Here is a 22,494-nt window from a genome sequence, read left to right as displayed (position 1 = left end):
AGTAATCTTCGCCGTTGAAATGCATCTAAGCGAAAGTGATTCTGAATAATTTGAATTGAACAAAATCAATAATAGGAGACTGTTATGGATGTACATATTTTATTTCTTGGCATATATGGTTTAAAATATATGCCCCCATCACACAGTATCATTCACATTGGGAAAATAAAACACACCAGACACTGCTACCTACATGTGCATCGATAAATGGGTTAGTATACTAAATGGGTTGCATGGTTGACTTATAAACTTTACTTATTGTTGTTTTAAACTACATCTAAACTACCACGGTGCTTTGGGAAAAAAGGATACGGGATGGAGGCCATGATCGATGCTGTGCTGTAAACGAAAGGGACACCAAGCCATCAACAAATAGGTGGGTGTTGAAGCCAATATTTATTCATTTCAGGGGAAATTTATTCCTTTCCAGGGGAAACCCTTGAAGCCAATAGGAAACCTATATATGTGAATATGCAACAATAAAAGCATAATTCCGGCCTCAGCTGTGTACCTTTTTGTTCATTCGTGCCTTTGTGATGATTTGTGGGCAAACTGGTAACGTAGTATTCAAGTATTACCAGGGAACAATGGACATTCCCGCCTAGACTTGAGTCGCTAGAAGAGAAAAGGTATAAGGCATGAATTTCACAATTGTCCACATTGTCTACTGTAAAAACTAGCGTGTTAAAGTTATTCCATAAAATGCCTTCACTCTAAGCTTCTGAAAGTTTTACAATGATTCTCTTGTAAGTAAATTGACAATAACTCTCTTGTAAGTAAATTTGTTCAGAGCGTCCAAAATATCTGGCGCTCTGCTTCATGACTGTATCTAATTCCGCTTAACCTGGGCTAGGGGCTGTAGATATATTCATCGTGTTGAATTAAATCGCCACATATATGAACAAACAAAGTGGAACTGAGATACATAAATTAGTATCAACAACTTATATACTAGAATGGTACACAGTTTGAATACTGATTTTACTCGTTCTCCCAGAACATACCTTGCGCCTTTCCTACATCTATGAAAACTGTTCTTTGGTAGTTTTAGGAATCGGCCTTGCGATTATTCGCCTGGAACGTCTATCTTGGTTGACAGCTGGTATACGAATGCCTGTTTGTACGCATAGATTCTCTACATTTTTCTGCGAAAAAAAGTATTCTTTCTGCATTTTTAGTGCGTCTTTCAGAACACGCCTCACGCACACATTACGTAAAATACCTTCATCGTTTGCTTATACGTTTATTTATTTATTTATTTGATTCTTGTTTAACGCCATATTCAAGAATTTTATACTAATTTGATGGCCAAAAGTATTCGAGGAAACTGGAGTGAACAGGAAAACAAAAACATCGACCTGTGGCTAATTACCCACATCACATTGCCTTGTACTCCATATTGGTAGAAGCCAAGTAGTCTAATTTAAATGAACCTTAGCCCCCTGGTTTCTGTCAGGTATCCTCTCACCAAAATGCTGGCCGCCGTCGTACAGGTGAAATATTCTTGAGTACATATGGACTAGCCCGCGAGGTAAAAAAAAAAAAGGTACATGTAGTCCTAATAAAAGCGAGGGCTTCAGATTTCAAATAGGCTTTGAAAGATTTGATAGTTAAGACAGACGCTGGAGGTATAAGTGTCAAAGATCGACGGAAAAGCCCTAAACTTGGATGCAGGCCAAAGTAAATCCTTTCATTACAGGTGTCTGACAGATTAACCCCGCTGTGTTCTCAACACAGGTATCAAGGGAAGCGAGACGGTGCGCTCTCTGGGATATTTATATCTGGCATAGTCTACATGAAAAGGACACCAAATGGAAAACAGTTCTATAAATGTACAGATGTGATGAAGTGAGAGCGGAGCTCTGGGTTCTTCTTAGGCCAAATTATTCTTGTCAGGATCGGAGTTGTCTTTAGCATATTGAATCCATTAGCCCCATATTTTCAGGCCGATAAATTAATTGTGGTTAACACGCCTGTCGAGATTTTTCCGATCAAGATCTAAATTTGGCTCTCTCTCCCTCTCTCTCTCTCTCTCTCTCTCTCTCTCTCTCTCTATATATATATATATATATATATATATATATAATTGAATTTAATGTTTTACGTATATAGAAACATATTATACTATAAAACATTCAGAATGAGATTCTCATTTTATATGATAGGCTCCCTGGGGAATGCGTTTACAGCACAGCATCGATCTGTATGGAGACATACCTGTAGCAATATGGACGACTTGTTCCACAATTTAGTGTTCAGATCATGAGAAAATTTATAGTTCCAAGCTCGAATCATCTGATCTCACAGACGAATGAATGAGTGCAAATGAACGTGTTTAGCATTCATAGCATATGAATGAGCAATGTAAAGTCTTTTTGAAAACAATTGTGTTGCTTTAGTTATGTGGAAGTTTACTTGTATTTACTTGTACGCCAGAAGAAAACAGCACCGGAAAATACCATGTCGATCTGGCACCGTAAGCCGATCACCAAAACAGAACAAACCTACAGAAAATACCACATCAATCTGTCACCGAAAGCTGGTCACCAAAACAGAGCAAACCTATAGAAAACACTGCGTTGATCTGGCACCGTAAGCTGATCACCAAAACAGAGCAAACCTACAGAAAATAATACGTCGATCTATTACCGAAAGCTGATCACCAAAACAGAACAAACCTATAGAAAATACCATGCCAATCTGTCAGTGGAAACTAGTCACTAAAGCAGAACAAACCTATAGAAAATAATACATTGATCTGGCGCCAGAAGATGGTCACCAAAACAGAACAAACCTACAGAAAATACCACATCAATCTGTCACCGGAAGCTGATCACCAAAACAGAGCAAACCTATAGAAAACACTGCGTTGATCTGGTACCGGTAGCTGGTCACCAAAACAAAACAAACCTATAGAAAATACCATGTCGATCTGTTACCTGAAGCTGATCACCAAAACAGAACAAACCTATAGAAAACATTACGTTGATCTGGCACCGGAAGCTGGACATCAAAACAGAACAAACCTATAGAAAACACTGTGTTGATCTGGCACCGGAAGCTGGTCACCAAAACAGAACAAACCTATAGAAAATTTAATTTAATTCTATATTTATTTAAGGATGATTCTCCACAGCCAGTGGCCACCCCGGAGGTCTCCTCAAAGTAATGTTTAAAGGACTATTTAAATGTTATATACTATGTAATAAGGTGGGTATAACATATAGCACAGTATATGAGGTAGAACACTGCAAAGCTATATACAGAATAGTCAGCTAGCTGCTCATCGCTAAAATATATATTTACACGTTTGGTTAACACTTATTTGTAAGGGTGATGAGGTGAGTAGCTTGATAGTAATAGGTTTTAAATCGATCACTGGCCGAAATTTATTGAAGATATTAAAGATAAGTTTGTTGTCTTTTAAAGATAGGTCTTTAGATCCATTTATTAGTACATTAATATTAATTATTAATTAACATTAATACATATTTTGGGTAGTTTTTCAGAAACAAAAAGTAGTGGACATCGTTGTGGCAGAAGGAGGTGGGGGCAACTTAGGTCAGTGTTTTAAGCAAATACTATGTCGATCTGGCACCGGATGCTCTGAATTGTTTATGTTTACATAAATATTGCAAATGGCGAAGTACTCACCGAGTGTCAAACACAGAATAACTGAATGACCGGCAGCGGATTGACAGCTGTAGCAACAGATTCTTAATCATATGAGGTCTAAGCCAGTCTTTTCGATCACAAATGGTAGGTCTGTAGATCCTCTTATAACTCCTGTTGTTGAAGAAATGACAACCTGGATCTCGGGGTTGTGTTATATGGGCTACTGGCATCCTTATTCATCCACATTCATTTATCAGACTCAACCGTGCGTGTGGATCTTCTGAAGCCTGATCATCCGTGTCGTAGTTTGCCATTCACATGTCGACCAGATCACAGCCTCCTTTTATGTCGCACAAGATATTCCAGCAACAATGAATCTTTTTTAGGGTTCCAATTAACTTTCGTTTAAATTAGATTTAATATGATTTGAATGAGTCATTTTAACGCATTCTCAAGAATTTTTCACTTACATGATGTCTGTCAGCCTTATTCGTGGTGGAAGAAACCAAGCAGATAAATAATGCAGTGTCAATTTGGACCGTTTAGATCGGCAACCGGTATAGCATTATCCCACCTGATTTACCCAAAGGCCAGTTTCATAAATAAAATTAGTAATATCATTTAAATCAAACACAGTCAATTGTATGAAAGCAATAGTAGTTTCCAGCGATGACATAAGACGGAAGCACTTACATGACTGGTGTTTTACGCCGTACCTAAGCATATTTCACTCATACGACTTCGGCCAGCATTATGGTAGGAGGAAACGAACTCGGAAGGAACGACAGCACCTATAGTCAGGCGTGTAGGAAACCACCCAGCGTGTATGGTACAGCCGCCAAGCAGACGATGGCCGAGTTTGAACACGCGACCACAGGTTCATAGGTTAGGTGTCTGAACAAAGGTTAACTACCAGGTTTCAGTTTCAAACCAAATAATTCAAAAGTTTTGCTTTTATACAAAAATAACATTTTTATTGTATCTGAACTCTTGCCTAAAAATTGTAGATATCTGCCCTACACCAAAGCGATAACAATTTGCACATTTGCCATGCATATACGTATAAATATATATAAACATATATATACACAAGAAATAAACTAATGAGAATTGACGCCATTTATACCAAATAAAGATGGAATTCAAACATTTGAGTGTTCCATATACTATGTGTATGTATACAGCTAAGATAACCGACGAAAAGGGTTATGATGTACGAGGTGGGACACGCCGAAATACGAGCACTACCCACCAGGGGTCGTATAACTCAGTCTTAACATCTCATCTCTGGGTGAAAAATAACTGCTTTCCAAAACCTCTAGGAATGTCTCAACTAAATTAGCCTCGTTTTGGATTTCTGTGGAAAGCCGCTTAATCAAGAGCACCGACCGTGATAGGGAAGATACAGAACGTCAGGAAATCCGTGTTTTATATACCCAGTTACATCTTCGTCTCCTGAGAGAAATGTTTGGCCATTGACCAGTACAACACAAACCCTTGGCAAATAAGCAATGGTAGAGGCGATTTGGCTCTCTTGGGCGAAGATCTAGGAATACATTATTTGTCATTTCCGCCAGAGGTAATGTTAGAGTGTAAAATATAGATCAAGGATACGATGATCTTATCGATTCAAATTTACGGAATTAGACTTTGGCCAAATCCAGTTTTGTTGAAGTCTAACACTTTTTCATCCAAAGAGGGATATGTGGGTACGTGTTAAACGTATAAGACTAAATTAAAATCATTTATATTATAATCATGTAAGATCACTGATTCCTCATCTGGAATACCCGGTAGACCCTACAATAAAACGTGTACTGGAATTATGTACAATGGCCATCTCAGTTTGCGGCCGTAAGTGGGAAGGTCTGCCAGCAACCTGCGGATGGTCGTGGGTTTCCCACGGGCTCTGCCCGGTTTCCACCCACTATAATGCTGACCGCCGTCGTATAAGTGAAATATTCTTGAGTGCGGCGTAAAACACCAATCAAATAAATAAATCTCAATTTGTATCACTGAGCCCCTAGAGTTAAATGGTAAACAAATAACAATAAGCTCTGACAAGGGCTTTTAAATTCCTAGCACGATAATTGCATACATAATTCGTAAACAGAACAGCGGTCCTAAATACATTATGTGCAATAATTACAATTCAGTAATTACAATCCAGGAACTACAAAGCTGATTATGTAGACCACAGACACACGGCTTGACATTCGAAGCACACCACGCATAATCATTTGCCTTACTAACCGTGTTTTGGACAATGCTTAGTGCAATGATTAACGCTGTACGCTATATATACCCGGTAATTAAAATTAAAAATTTCCATGAATTGACACACAGATGAAATGAAATCAAAACAAAATCAATGAAAAACTAAAACGAATATAGCAAATGACACCTATAGCACGTGCATGAAGGTCGGAACATGTTATATCCTGTAAGCCACACGGTTTTACAGATATACATGTATAACCGAGAAGAAGAGCCCAAAAGCTACACGAATCCAGAGCGATTACATCATACAGCATATCACCACCACTTAGAACGCTTACAGTATGCAGAATTTTGACCTCACAACAGTTTATGTCAAAGTTGAGTTAATCCATCATCTGAAAGTACACTAAACCCGTATGGAAACCACTGTAGGTAAACACAAGGCAGGAGAGGACAGTACCCTTGCATCGCTCAAACGACTCCCAGTGTGAAATCAATGAATCAACGCTCACGTCCGCCTAGCTTATCGTTTCTATGTATGTCTATGTATTTAGGTCTATCTTGGTCTCCGATGAAATACATATGGATATCCCTTCTAATCGTTTCATAACTCAGCGTCTATTATGCAAAAGATAAAAGACGTGTACAAATCTGTCTTCATATTAATATCAAATAACTATAATTAGGTATTTTTATTCTGTGGTTTCCTGTAATATTTAAATGAAATAATGAGCAATTCTTCATGGACTTTACCTTGCGTATAGCACTGTTGGTATACGATGATGTGGCTAGACACCCTTGAGTTGATTGAAATGTTCATCTAGGATAAAAAAAAAACACTGCGTTCTAGAAAAAGGATGCATGAATTTGATGCAATAATAAAAAAAACGAAGTCAAGTGTTCCTTCATTACAGTGATGAATGAAAAAAAAAAAAAAAAACAGAGGCTGGAAATGATAAAACATATAAATTCACAAAGTCAAAACTTTCAAAAACTTTAGTTTTGTTGTCACAAATTAATAACTGTTCATTGAAAAAACTTTGACTTGAAAAATACTTCAGACAGTTAGGCTCGAAAATTTTGAAACTACCCTCACAAAAAAAAATGTTCTGACTTACGCGAAACATAAAGATCAATGCACACGTACGTATATTTGGATATATTCTTTTCAATAAAATATATGAAACCATAAGAGATTAAAAGCCATCAAACATAATGTGACCTACAGTGCGTAAAAAAAAGAGAAAAAAATAGTCGCTGCTTAAATTTGCGATGTACTTAATTTGGGTCTATTATAGAGAGCTACGAGTTTTTTTTTAACGTAACCAAGTATGTCTCCAACTGCTCTTTGCAATGCAAACCGGTGCCCATATTGTAAGGAGATCTAACAAAACGTCAAATCCATAATGGCAGCGCAAGTAGCAGAGCAGCAGCAGATGGCGTCATTCTATACAGTCAGTCTATACTCTCTCAGTTCAGTTAAATGTCTCAAGGGTAACGGAGCCTTTCGACTGTATGAAAGATAGGCAACTAACTTTCTCCCTGTAAAGTTAGCTACATACAGTAGCTACCATTTTTATAATTCCAACTGTGGATATCAGTGGGTCCACATAATTCCAATGTCCTTTCCCAGAAGAAGCACTAAGCGACAATATTATACATTGAATCACATCAGTGTAAGCTGTCGTCATCTCCTTGGTAGTCTGTGTTTGTTAGTCTCATCTAGTAACTCTTTTCTGGATGTTATGGGAAGGTAGCCCAGCTGTGGATACCAGTGAGAGCAATATGTGTCTACCGTCCGCACTATATCAAATTTGATTTTCTTCTTCCAGGCATATGCTGTTTGTGTGGAATTCTCTCTGACGGTGCCAAACTTATCGTCATGGCGATTGGCTGATGAACGGTGATTGATACCGGAAATGACCCGACCCGGTAAAGGTAACCCTAGGAAGGAATAAACCGCCGATACAGCCGTCCTCGGGTTTTCCGCCATGTCTTCATAGTTCACGGTCAGAATTTCAATGTCACTGGAATTGCGAAGCTTCTTAACTTCCTGGAGATCTCTTTCCATTTTATCACAAAAACCAACAATTCGTTTAAAAGCAATGTAAGCGGTCTCCGGGGGTGTGGCGTCAAACTGAGACAACAGGCTCCCCCGGGGGTCACGTACCAACTGGATGAACTTCAGGTCTGGGTTTGTCAGCTGTAATTTCCGCATGGCTCCCATAGTAATTCCCAGTCGGATCACTTTGATGGTCCGCATAGGGGACGCCTTACACATTTGTATCAGCCCCTGAATACAATAGCGAAGTGTGTGACGCGGTCGTCTACCCACAGGCTGAATACACCGTAAATACCGCGAGAATCGCAGAGATTTGGTGAGGAATGGGTGCTGAAGATACCATACTGGCAGAGCTTGCAGCCGACAGTTGAAAATGTCATCCAGGAGTTTGAGGACGTACGTCGTCTTCATCATTTTCCCCACAGTGCTGAAAATGGATCGAAAATGGATCAAAACAGGATCAGAGCAGGATTACCTATAACAATAGTCACAAGATATACGTCAAGTTCTTCTAAAAGATCTGGACATTCTTTTTATGATAATGGCAGATCCAACTTGACTTCCCAAATCAAAAAAAAGGGAAAAAAAATTGTGCTCCAGACAGATTGTGTAAAGAAATACATTTGGAAATGTGGCACTCCAAGTTTTAATCAATCCACCTCTCGACAGCCATAAATCTTTCTATAGTCGTAATTACGTCATTTTGTGAATTACTTACTTAATTTTACTCTAAGAGAGAGGCTTTTATTATATTGGCCGAGCCTTAAGCTGATAATGGCTTCTCAGACATGACGGCGGTCTAAGTGGAATGGATATTTATTTATTTATTTGACTGGTGTTTTACGCCGTACTCAAGACTATTTCACTTATACGACGGCGGTTAGGATTATGGTGGGAGGAAACCGGACAGAGCCTCACATGAATAAAAGACGAGAACAAGTAATCTGTCTGTTCAAACCATCTAGGTATGCAAACGGACGAGCTTGAGACAATTTTAGGCTGCAGGATATTATCTTTCTATAGATCTATGAAGTCTTAATTGAATATTTTCTCTCTGACAAGTTCTAGAATTTACCTTGTCTTGCCATTCAGCATGGTCAATGTCTTATTTGCTGGCAGGAGAGCGTATACAAGAGGTTCAAACATATAGAACACCTGGCTGTTAAAATTGAACATCTCGGAGAAGTAGGTAGATCCTGACCGAAAGTAAGCCACGATCAAAACCTTAGAGGCTTTCTTTTTGGTCTTTGTCGCAGACATTTTAGTTGGACCGGCCGGGAGATACAGCTTCGGTTCTTCTGCCGTAGGATGAACAAAGATGGCGACAGACGATACGTGGGACTCTTCCAGCATGAAATGTGGGCGTGGCAGTTGAACATTTGTCGGTGTCATTGAAGGTTTGGTATGGGAGTACAAGCCGGTGTCTGCAAACGACGAAAACAGAAACAGTAATTTATCATTACGGTTATAGTCAACTATAATATATTTCCCCCTCAAAATTTCATCAGTGACATGACCGTTTAGGGAGAAAACGGTGTTAATTATTGTTAATGGAATAAATGATCTTACTTCAGCGAGTGAAAGATCTCAAAATGATGTATTTATTAACTTATTTCATGTAACAAGTATATCATACGCCGTGGGCCTATGCTATAAATTTCTACCTGCAAGGCGACAATCAGTTGTATTGTTGGCAGAAACCTGGACAAAATGTTACCTCATCATACCATGAACCTGTGAAACCGCCTGCCGTACAGCTGTAACTGAGTCAGCAAGAGCCAGGCGGAAACTGGTTACGTGACTGAGTGTGATCTTTACTGTCAACGTTTTCACACCACATATACGCTTGAATAAACCCGATGAACGCGCGTCTTTCTATATACATGTAGACATCTTGCACCATCAGTTTTAAAGGATGCGGAAAGACGGGTGCTCCACAAGGTAAATCACCACTATTATGAAAAAAAAGTGAAGATCGTGGGACCTTAAGCGAAGTGAAAAGATGGATAAATCCGTCAAAATTACATTTTAGTATATCTTAAACCACAAACAAGGAAAAGTTCCACTAGTTGTAGACCTTGCTGGCGGCTATCACAGCTGCGCCAAGCCACACTCCCTGCGTGATGCGGCAATTTGCAGCGGATACGGGAAAGCATACCATTTTCTACAAGTTTTGCCATCTTTGTGGCTCTCACAATAAAGATTTAAACGCCGTAGTGTGATATCTACCCTTGCCAAAGTTCATTAACTTTTCAAAGTAACTAAAACGCATGAAATTGAAAGGCGCCTACAGTCGATTTTTATTTTATTAACTTCGCGATGTCCAACATCACAACGAAGTCACAGTGGAGGTTCAATCTTTCTGGTGGCAAGATGTAAAAAGTCTTGAACATGATTAAACTATTTGTCAGGCCGTTTCACGTCAAATTAAATTATACGAGCAGGACGGAAAACTTAGTTCACTCTATAATTGGACAACAAAGTGTGTTCTTTCAGACGATATGTTCCTCATACACCTGAACAGAATCCTCTATTTCAGGGTTGAAACCGGAGTAACTATACGCGTAAAAGCAGTAAAAATTACTGACAAATTTCAATTCCATACGTCCGAGTCTCTCTGCATCAACTTTACTGATCTTTGACTTCAGATACTCAGACTACATGTATATACAGCGTACAACTCTAATGCCAAGCTACGGAGACGTATACATCTGCCATGGTTTTCTATCGGAATTTCCATTTAATACCTATGTGAGCGAATATGTGAAGAATGTTCCGTGCAATGAACAATTATGTAATCCTCTGTGGAATGTGTAAAACTGAGAAATGACATAATTTCGCCGGATGTGCAGAGAATGTAGACGTGATTGTACCAGTGTTTATATATAACCAGATACAGCTTGTAGAGGAAGCTTACATCTGAACATATGGTGCATAAATGGACAGACCGCATGCGTATCAGATGGGCAAAGCATCCGGAATTATGGTCTTCGAGAAAAGCACCTCCTGAATCCGGAACTCCAGTTACTACCCTTACCTTACCAACCAGGATATGAAACTAGGGTGTCTGAAATCACAGATATCACCTGTCCTTTTAGTCTGCACTTTTCCAGTTGGTAGGCTGTGGATTTTCAGTCTCATCAGGTGTGCCAATATGCTCTATTCAAGCATTTTTTTTACTTATATACCATAGGTTGTCAACGACCGTTAGCATTCATAAACGGCCACACGAGCGTCGGAGACCGCCTATATTGTCACAAAGGGACCACGGACAATGACAAGCGGGGCTAATCTAGTTAATCCCAGTTAAATCAAGGCAGTTATTTAACCCGGGCCTCATGCCGTGGTTTACGACTACGACAGCAGTCCTGTATGTGCTTGGAGGAAACGGAGCACATCTATGAGGGAGACTAGAATAAGGGAAACCAGAAAATGCTACCTCCATGCATTTGTTGAAGCCCCAAGCTCGCCACCATTATTTAAATCAAATATTATAAAGCTGTAAACATAGGCCTGAAAAAGGATGGTCTTGGATGGTGAATTATGTTTCAGAATGTTGGGATCACCTTCGTCTCTGTTGTCAGAATTTCAAAAATAAAATTACATCACACGGATTTGAATGGCAAGAGATTAATTGAGGAAATCTAATCTTTTGTAAAGCTGGGTATATTTAGACCATATTCACGTTTAATTTTCCGGGCGTCATTTGGACTATTAACATTGATTACGACAGCACTGCTGTACATAACATGTATAGCAGGCCTCCCGAAGTCTTTCTAAAAAACTCTTGTAGCATGAACATACAGCATATGAGGACACATTTAACGATTGAGGTATTTTATTGTTTACCACAATCCTGGCCTAATATGTGTCGCTAGATTTAAGGCTTTGACAGTGGTGCCCAACATACATGTTGAAATACGCCCACGCCAGCGTCGTTTTACAGTTGCTAACCGTTATGACTTTCTCGTGATCCACCTACTGAACCACAAACGAATTACTGCATATTTATTTATGATGTAAACAAATATGAAGTAATTCTAAACTAACCTAATCGCGTGCTTCACAGATAATCAAGACCATTCCCGTCTGACAGGGTTAAGGTATCAGGGGGAAAACTGGCACACACGAACAATTCTTGAATGCAGCGAAGTGTCTTTGATCTTAGAGCAAAGTGGAGGTTTAGCTACTTTGCTAGTACGTTAGTGCAATGCACCTGTCCGCTCTTCTGTCAATTCGACGTAATTTTTGATGAATCCCCAAAACTACTACCATCACTCAAACCCTGATATACGAACTACTGTTGTGAGTTTCTCCCGAACAAATTGCCTTCTATTTCCATCCGCTCGTCCGATGGTTTCACGACTTGTAATAAATAAGCATTCTTACGTTACCACTCAAGACTTTCTCATTACACGGTCCGCGAAAGTATTTGAAAACCGATCTGTGTCTGCTGAGCACATCAAGAAAATACTACTTATACTCCAAAAATTCGTTTTGAAAACAAATCATATATAACACATATAATTGGACCTGTAAACCAAAAATGAATCGTATAGACCAATTTGACTGTGATTACCATGGCGACACTTGTTGAAGACATGTGAGGGATGGTAGCTACAATCAATTCAGACTATGTACGGTCGCACGCAGATCACTACATTCAGCACTCTAGCTATAATTGAGAGGGGAGAGAGAGAGTATTAAATTTTAGCAGTGTAATGAAAGAGTATCAGTAAATGTCATTTTTAAACAAACAAAACCGTCATAAAACAGGTAACATACAGTCAACTAAGAGTGAAAATAACGAACCTGGACTATCAAGCTTGTTTACATGATCAACTAACGGAGATTAGTTATATATAATAATAATAATAATAATAATGGCGACACTGATAGTGTGTATAGAAAATACAAACTTGAGGCCGAAGATCTTCATACATCACTCATTTACCGCGGTCAGTTTGCAATTCAATAACTATACCTAATGAAATTGGCAAAATTCCCGAAAAAAGGAACTTGTTTGTAATAAGCTGAAAAAATATCAATAAAGCTAAACCCTTAGTCGAAGTATAAGGAGAGTCATTTTTTTAGATGTTATAGCCACATGTTCACGTTTATGTTATTGCAATCTAAAGCTTTTGTTCCCGATAGTCTAGAAGAATCAATGACAGCTTCAGGATGGAACAACTGAAGGACAGCTTACAGAATTGCTGGTAAAAGCCCAGACCGCCGTCATGTAATGACCTGCGTTCTATACATATCCCTAATAGAGTGGATATTAGGATATTGTCTCATCTCCGAGATAAACAAATGAATAACATTGGCCTGTGACTACTGTGCCTATAGCGTCCGTCCATTTGATGATGTAGAATGTTATATTAATCACGCTATAAGAGATGGCGTGGTTGAGAGAGCTAGTTTTTACGGAATTTACGGTAAGCTGAAAAGGCTGGCAGAGTGTGGAGTGGTCGCATATGTCAGTATAGGAAATGTCTAGGATAACATGACGACACTGTACCCCGTCTGTATTCTACCGGTGCCTTATTCACACAGATCTGCCAAAATGTAGCCCCAAGGCATTCCGAGGAGCACGGCTAATGTACCGCCGCGTGGAAATACAGTATAAACTCAACGAAAACCATACGAAAACTATACTCCTTATAACTCACCTGCAGCAAGTCTATGCTTGATTTACATCAATGCCATCACTTGACAAGTTTGACCTTTGGAGCCTTTTTGACGAGTGTAGACTTGTTTAATCTTATTTATTTATTTGATTGATGTTTTACGCCGTACTCAAGAATCGACGGCGGCCAGCAATATGGTGGGAGGAAACCCGGCAGAGCCCGGAGGGAGACGCGCGACCATCCACAGGTTGCTGCAAGACCTTGCCACATACGAGGTAGGCGTGTTTAAGCATACCGTAACTGGCATAACATCCTCGTGTGGGCCTATGCAACCAGCATTCATCAATAAAATTATTTTCAGAGGTAGTGCGGTACTCCCTACTTCCTACTTTACCGCATTACACATTTTTGGAAAATACTCAACACTTCACTATTTTGGGTCCCCACCAATACAACTGGAAAGTGTGAAGTTGATTGAGTGAAGGAGTTGAGAAAATGGAGGCATACATGTATTGGCCTACATAGATCTACCACTACAGATATTGTTGTAGTTACATATAATACTACAAGTATATGTATGTACAGGTCAGATTGCCAAGAATTACTACGACTTGTCATAACATTCCAGAATAAATTAATTATTTCAGCTCTTCCTCACGAGGAATGAATCTGAATCACGCTCATAGGCGTACATTCATATATTACACCTCAACCTTTATAAATAACTCACTAACAACTGTACCTTTTCATTTTGTTTTGATAGCAGGGGTTGCAGTATTATTTCATTGTATGGTGGTATACAAGAACAACTGCTCTTGTGGAATCAAAACATGAAACACTTGTTATGCTAAATCCAAATGTAGGCCTACAGTAGATGACAATGTATTTATGCTTTATTTACTTGCAGTATATGGTATAAATCTAAAGTGTATTTGAACACTAGCTGTTCTCGTGATCGTTGTATTTCTTTGCATCTCTCCACAGAAATCTCCGATACATGCACACCTTGGAAACCTGACCCTCGATGACACTTTAACAAAGCACAAATAACTGACAATCGGGGTAGAATTAAAACCATACATTGGGGGCGAAATGGGAAACACTACACTTCATGACAAACACTAGAGAATATCACAAATACAAATATCACAGTAGCCATTCTCCACGACTGTGGGTTGTGCTACATGAGCCTTTGCTGTAAATTTCAGTTTCTGAAAACTAACACGTCGTGGAGAGCGTCGCGCGCCTAAACTACTTTGGAGATCTACTTTCGATTATGACAGGACTGTGCGCTATAGCTTTCAGGAATGTAGGCGTACACACAAATCGTCATGCGTATTCAGTACACTATTTTAATTTTTCATCTTTTAATTTCTCATCTGCAGCACTGGGTTCAAGGTCAAATGGCATGTGACATGTGCTATGTGACATTTACCGTCACGATCCTCAAAATAGCGCAACCTTTCGTTACTAAGCTAAACGAATAATAAATGAAAGCACGACTCCAAAAATAATTAAAATTTTTATTCAGTGCAGAATCATAACATGTAAATCCCAAAAAAAAAAAACAATGAAGAAAACATCACGAAAAGAAGCTAATATTTGACCATAACACACGGTCTACCTCGTTAAGTGCACTGACACGTCGTACTTGGGTGAAATTACTTGCGGCAATTTCTTCACAATTTTTCATGTCTCTATAATGGGCCTCTGGCGATTCTCAACTCTAGACCCACAGAATGAAAAACAAAAAAAATAAAAATCTAACGGCCACCGTTATACATGGATTCGAAAGAATGATAACACCACCTTGGCGGTATTGCAACCATATGTATGATGTAGAGCATGGGTTCGCCCTTAAAATTTTTCAGATTTTCATTTTTTAACTCTTAATATACTATATGGTTAATTATTCGTTTACCGTATCAGAAGCATTAACATTTACAGGTTCCATAACAGCATTTAGGATTCCACAAATGCAATATCATCCCTAGGGTTTACTGGCCTTTAAATACACACCCGCTACCTTTGTAACACTGCATATTAGTTTTCATTTCTTATCTGAAATACATCCATTATAGGCATGTGATTTTGGCACTCAACACTTGAGATATGTATGCTTTCATAACTACTCAAAACCGACGGAGATCTGGTCCATTTCTGATTTCCCAACAGAACACGCTTCTGCTGGGTGGAATATGTTACACTATAGGAACTCGTGTGCCTTTCCGCTATATAATCAATGTTACATGACCTTTCCTGTAGATTAGCTACCAACACAGGGTAATTAATACGGATGATCAACGATATAATCTAAGACTTGGTAGACATTTGACCCATGGACCTTTATGTTCCCCAAAATGGGGTCATCACAAGGTGTATATGGCCCACTAGAAATCAATCTTCCAAAAATTAATTCAAATGAGAATTCTTGACAGGTTTGGACACGCGTTCAACTCAATGCCTAAATTATGATTTTAAATGAAACGAAGTAAAGCACTACAGAGAGAAAAGTATTTTAGCCTATTTATAGATATTTCATTATGTAATACTTTAGTACAACATACGCTATTCGTATTATCACATCTATCCTTGTTTCACTTATTCCATTTTCGTGTAAGCTATTTACAGTGAGGGAGATTTATGCCACGCTTCGGTTGCCCTTTTGCGTGACTTGTGCATGCTGTTTTTGTCACAGTTAATCTTGTAACGTAAGGCATACAGGTTTTCCTTTACAGGCTACAGCCCATACGCTGCTAATTGCTCTCGGATACAGTGTGATCTGGGACATTACATATGGCTCGATTATCACGAGTTGTTGGTATGATAACAGCGAAGGCGTGATACTGTGGTACATTGCGAGTGTTTACACGTCTAAGAAAACCGCTCTCCACACACGTACGTACATCTGATATTACCGATTCGTTAAATCCAGATAGCCAGGTCATATACAGTACAAGCTCACATACCAGCAGAGATGTGGAAGTTAAGGGGTTCGATTATCTAAACACAGCTTGTACGAAATAAAGTCAGAGTGACTTGGGTGAACTGTGCGTGTATAGATAAAGCCAACTGCGTGGGAATGCGATAATACTTTAGCACCCAGCCTTTTAATGAACAAAATCAATGCTTCATCTGTATTAAGTCTTCCTAATGAAGACGATACAGAAATGGTGGTGATCCACCTACCCAAATTTCTCAAGTATAATCAATCAGACGAATGAATAAATCTGCCGCTTTACCAGTAGGACACAAATAAACCCATGTATGACATTACATATATCAATTAAGGGTTAGAATCAGACGCGAACGAAGAACAACAATAATTATGCTAACAGACATTACAGGCGTTTACTGATTGGTAATTTTATCATTCCCTGTAAATGATGAATTTCTGTTGACGTCCAATATGTCGCACACAATATCGGAAGTTAGCGCATCATCAATATTTTTTCACGCGATAAAACCCTACTGATTTTGTCAAGCTAAATATGATAAGCCGCAATTAGATATGGGATTTCCGTGTTTTAGGGACAGGAAGGCTATCGGATGTGGTGTTTCCGGATTTTGGCTGAGTTAGGTGGGTCGATCTATAATTATGTGTCCTGGCCGTGAGGCCACGGGATGTAGGCTAGCCCTCTAGACGACCATACAGTATATGCCAACCGCTGAAATACAATCCAGACATGTGAAGCCACCAACAGACTAACCTTCGCTTGAGGCCGAGTACAGGACGAGGCCGACCAGGAAAGTTGATGCCAAAAGCGCCAAGAAGAGAACACGAGCACAGCCTTTCATTTTGAGTCGACTCGGCTTGCCCTGCCGCATCTCCCGCTCTGTTCTTTCTACCCGATCTCCGCCCATTACTGGCCCTTTCCTCCACACTACCCGACTGCCATCCCGTGGTTCCCTGTTGTCAGGGTGACGTACTGTACCTACGGACCACTCAGCAGGCAGCTGGGCTTCCAGAGCGTCCAGACTTTGTATCTGTGAGACAATCAGATCGAGACTACAACGACACACTCCGCATCTCCGCGACTCGTAACTGTATGTAGCACTTCCCCCTCAACCAGCGCGAACTGGCTGTGCGGTCTGTGTACCCTGGTCGGATTTTCCGGCCCTGGAAACACGAACCCGTCGTTTCGCCTTGAAGGGTTTGCTTTATCACTTACTTTTCTCAGCAGCCGTAAGACACGATATAGCCCCACATTTGACTTTAGTCCAGACTGCTCATAAGCTCGACACTTGGTGTGATGCATGCAATGTCTCGGGTGTGATTCCTCGATCATTCGCTCAGATCACCCTTTTCACGGTGTTATAGGGTGACGCCTGCATCACACATTTCATGCGGTCGTTAATGCAGGACAACGCCGGCTTTGTACATTTATTCCCATCTGCGGTCGGGCAACATTTGAACGTGTGGCTCAACATATGGGGCCCAAATTTACTTGATTGGTGTTATTTCTACATCGAGAAATGAACACTGATACACTCAGAAATTACGTTCGAGAATCAGATCGGTGTGATGGCCATATCAATAAAAAATATTCGTCTGATATCAGGTTGAGACTAGTTAGACATTAATAATCTTGCACAATGAAGAGGTCACTGAGGTCAAGCTGATGAGCCAGAGTAGACGATAAACGGCCGTTTGAATCGTGTAAACTCACATATGCCTTTATTACCCCGTCATTGATAACGCTTTCTGCACTATCACACTGGAGGTAGGTTACAATGTACAAACCGGTACACAGAAGGGTGATCAGCGGTAATCTTAGCAATCAGATGCGATCAGTAGTGATCAGGTGTGATGAAGTTCAAGAACTGTAACTGGTGGCAACAAAAGTTCACTTTATGCCTACATCAGGTGGTAGCATAACCGTCCTTCAGACAAATATTACCGTTTGATATGACAACACTACTGTTTAACCAGATATTCAGTTTAAAGGTTGTAGAATTCAACGACACGCGAACGTAATCAAAGCTGCATGTCGACAATCATTCCTGAAGTTTTCCCGGTGCTCTCAAAAGCTTAACTCTCGACTTTCCAAAATTGGGAGAGGGACTGCCCGTCATCAACAGACAGCCAGTGATGTCAGAAACAAGAAAACCTCTGTCTTAGCCTTTGTTTCTATTAATACTTGATACACATGTGTTCTTTTCTTCTAAATAACAGTATTCTAACGGACACCTGACACAATTACTGATGAATGTTGATTTCACAGGCCCGCGCTATAGTGATAATGCTATGTTTAAACAAGCCTTCGTTTGTTGACTCCAAAGGTCAAACTTTTCAAATGGTGGCAGTCATGTAAAGCGAGCGTAGACTTGGCTCAAGCGTTGTGTTTATTTATTTAATTATTTGATTGGTGTTTTACGACATACTCAAGAATATTTCACGTATACGACGGTGGCCAACATGGTGGAAGGAAACCAGGCAGAGTTCGGGGGAACCCCCGGGCCAACTCCGGGGGAACCCATAACCATCCGCAGGTTGCTGGAAGACCTTCCTCTCGTTCGAACGGAGAGGAAGCCAGCATGAGCTGGACTTGAACTCGCTCACAGCGGCTGCATTGGTGAAAGGCTCCTGCGTCAGCGTGCGAACCACCTCGGCCATGGAGGCCTCTACACCGCCTCATGCGTTGTAAAGAGTATGCAAAAGTCTGAGCAGAAATGGCTGTTGGGAGCAAGAGCAAGGAATGGAGTGATAAATTATGGGGTATATGTAGTTTGTCGCGGCAAAAGTGCAAGTGATAACATATTAAAAGCTCCACATCCTATTAAACCACATTAACGTCGCGAAGAGACCTAGTTGATTTTGACAGATTCGAAGAAATACACACGGATTCGCCCGATACGGTGTCAGTCTTTTTATCGCATTGCTTTCTAAACCTTCAGCTTTGTAAAATTTTGTAAAACATACATTTTTAAAGTGAAAACATATGCATAAAGTGTCACATATATATGTTCTAATTAAGAGGTATTTTAAGATTGAGAAAATATTCTAAAACTTTAATCGCTAAAAGAGTGATATCCTGAAACGAATGACTCTTGCTGCGCACGTAGAAATAAGTATGTACGTATAGCTTGTAGCAATGTTTTTGGTGTACATTTAAATATCCAATATTTAACACTGCGTAGAGTTAACATATAGCGTGGAAGGCTCGATATATGTTTTAAAAGCCCATCTCGTAATCAAAAGAAAAACACCTGATTTAACACTACTTCTACATGGCGAAATGGTGAACTAGGAACGCTTAACATCAGACGACTGGTTAAAACTGAGAGCATGGCGACCCATTCTATTTCCCTCCGCGCGCGTTTTTGCTTACTGTGAACTGCGATATGTTGGTTATAATACATGACAAAAATAAAAAACTTACATTTTTCAATGGAACTTGAAATATGACTCTTTATCGATACGTATATAGATTTGGTCTAGTTTTGTCTTTTCTTGTTACGACAATAGGACAGACTTTTCTTCATCAGTTTTGCGTCCGTTTCAACTTTAAAATCTATTGAACGCTACGTCATCTTATGTAATCCCACATTGGTAGACGTCATCTTCTTATAATTGGATCTGTGTCATTCGTTTCTGAGTGGTAAGCCAGCTTTTCACTTCTGTTTTACTTTCTGAAGTTCTCGATATGTAGTTTTGTAGGTATGTTTATATGTTTGTTTGGTAGGATAAGATGTAATTAATATCTCTATTGTCAGTGTAAATAGTGTATTTTTTCACTTGCTATTACACGGACTTCCAAGGTGTCTATCGTTGAAGCGTTTAGCCAAGGGTAACAAGGGGATGTTGTCCGGGGTTTCACACAGTCCATTTATTTCTGTTTCCCGTGATGGCCGTGGAGTTTCACTTATGGATTCTAAGGGTAATATTGCCGTTGTATCAACATTGCTAACGAGGTGTAACAGTCATATTACATGTGTATTGTATGTCCTTCTGTGTAAGATGATCAGGGAATGGTCTGAGCGGTTATGATCCCATGATAATGGGTTTCCAACGTGTTTCCGTGTTGACATGCAAACTAGTTCCTGGGTTTTAGTTAGAGGTTGTTCTGAGTTGTGGATTCTGATGTTTTTGATGTTCTTTCGAGTGAGGCACTCCCGGGTTTGATCTTGCCCCATCCTGACATCTATATGTGCAGGAAATGTTGTGGTTAACTGGTCCATTTCTTAGCCAAGGTTTTAGTTACCGTACTTAAAGTAATCCTCGTGTTGGTGACACAGTGACGAAATAGGCTGAAATATGCAGACGAGGTTTTTATTGTTTTGATGAAGCGCAACGTTGACGTCAATGTATTTATTTTTCTGTTCGCTTGCTTTTTGTTTTGGGTAGTTAAATGAAAAATTTTGTTTTGCGCTCTGTCATCTGACCGACCTTATTCAGAGGTTGATTGCCAGTTCCATACTGGTTCGGTCATTCCAGTGCGGTCCCGGCATATAATCTCACTCTTCTGTTGTGACAAGTTCGTTTTGTTGCCTTGACTTTTTGCAACTTTTGATTTTTTTTAAAGATTCTAACTTCCTGGTATAACCTGTTATTATTGTACCTTGTCTAGATTTTCTTTGTCACGCCAGTGTACTCATGTTTTTCTTTGTTCTCATGGAAATGGCAGCATGCTGAATTTAAAGGATACATGAAACGTTTGTTTTTTTCTTAGTAAATATTATATGAAGTTGCCTAATGTATAAAATTACCAAAAAATCGACAATGATATACCTGATGTAAATCACTGTTTTTCCCGTTGGAATTTTTTGTTAGATTTGATGTCTGATCGATAGTTGTAGGTTCAATCGAGTGGGTTGTTTCTAACTTTTTAGAGTTGGACTGTTCGAGTACATGAGATAAATCCATCTTATGGTGGATGGAACTCTTGTGTCTGTTTCTTGCATGACTGGAATTCACCCAAGTTGACATTGCGGAACGTGTGAATGATACGGCGTAATGGATCATCATATCTCTTCGTTATATCATCGTTATATAACAAAACGGCAGTGCGGTTCAGATAAATACTTACCTCTTAGGTTTTTACAGAACCACTTAGCCTCAGCTTATACTCATTGGCCCTTATAGTGTCCGCCGGACCTGTGCATCCCGAACTACCAGAAGCTTGGGCATGTTAAGGATCAATGCAGAAATGAATAGGGGAGTTTCAAGGTCGAACTAAATTTATTTTATCGATGGCCGTAGAAAAGTTCATCTGTATGATGTGACCTGTCAAAAATGTTAGGCAACTAATTTTAATCACATTCACTATAACTTGTGGGTCTCGTTAAATGTAATTTAGAGTAAACGAATTAATTATGGAGAAAATGGAGAACCTGAACGTTTGTTAACTTGAGAAGTTCCTAAAAGAAAGAGGTGCCATTTGTGCCTCTGGAAAAGGGTGAGACCGATGATCAGTAAATTAATGTCAACAAAGGTTGCCTAACATTTTTCACAAAAGTCACATGACACAGTGGAAGTGTTTTTACCTTTGACGACAAAGAGTTCCAACTCCAAACTCCTATTCGTTTGCTTTTGATGCTCTGAAAAGGGTCACGAGGCCTTCTATTGTGAGAACACTATTATTATTGCAACGGACATCAAGTGGCTTCTTCCACAGATTATCCACTGTTTGTTAAGGAGAAGCAGATTGTCACGGCTAAAGTCTCGGTTTCTGTTAAGAGGCAGACTACATTGACTTGGCCCAGTGGCGTAGGCAAACCGACAGCATTACCTTTTACGTCTTCTGTCAGGTCATCCAATCAGAGCTCCAGTTCTACACAAACATTTGTAAACGTCACTTCCGTGATTCCTGGAAATTTATAAAATAAAAATAATAAGAGGAGTTCAGCGGGTGATCAATATAAATCTGGCAAACATCGTAAGAACAATAATCCAAGTGGCCCCACAGGGCGTACCTCAAAGGCCATGAAAGACCCAATAAAAATTTATTATAAGTTTGGATCATT

At 39.6% G+C, this 22,494-nt stretch overlaps 1 protein-coding gene across 1 annotated transcript; it reads right to left on the bottom strand.

The window, feature by feature from the left end:
- Window positions 1-4,633: 4,633 nt before the first annotated feature.
- LOC135481093 (carbohydrate sulfotransferase 1-like) lies at window positions 4,634-19,144 on the bottom strand. The gene is made up of 4 exons (XM_064761044.1): window positions 19,091-19,144; window positions 17,238-17,514; window positions 8,973-9,321; window positions 4,634-8,324 (listed from the first exon to the last, which is right to left on the bottom strand). The coding sequence occupies exons 1-4, from the start codon at window positions 19,142-19,144 to the stop codon at window positions 7,523-7,525; spliced, it is 1,482 nt and encodes a 493-aa protein (XP_064617114.1). The 3' UTR covers window positions 4,634-7,522.
- Window positions 19,145-22,494: the final 3,350 nt, after the last annotated feature.

Source organism: Liolophura sinensis, chromosome 1 (genome assembly GCF_032854445.1).
Source record: "Liolophura sinensis isolate JHLJ2023 chromosome 1, CUHK_Ljap_v2, whole genome shotgun sequence".
NCBI classification, from domain to species: Eukaryota; Metazoa; Mollusca; class Polyplacophora; order Chitonida; family Chitonidae; genus Liolophura; species Liolophura sinensis.
This window is presented reverse-complemented; position numbering and strand designations above follow the sequence as displayed.

What these genes read in the sequence shown, in the direction of transcription:
- LOC135481093 (XM_064761044.1), bottom strand. Translation starts at nt 19,144, where the DNA reads ATGGCCGAGGTGGTTCGCACGCTGACGCAGGAGCCTTTCACCAATGCA. An exon ending in CTTTCACCAATGCAGCCGCT is followed by an intron (nt 17,515 to 19,090) that starts GTGAGCGAGTTC and finishes ATTGTCTCACAG; the next exon opens with ATACAAAGTCTGGACGCTCT. An exon ending in ATGCTGAATGGCAAGACAAG is followed by an intron (nt 8,325 to 8,972) that starts GTAAATTCTAGA and finishes ATCCATTTTCAG; the next exon opens with CACTGTGGGGAAAATGATGA.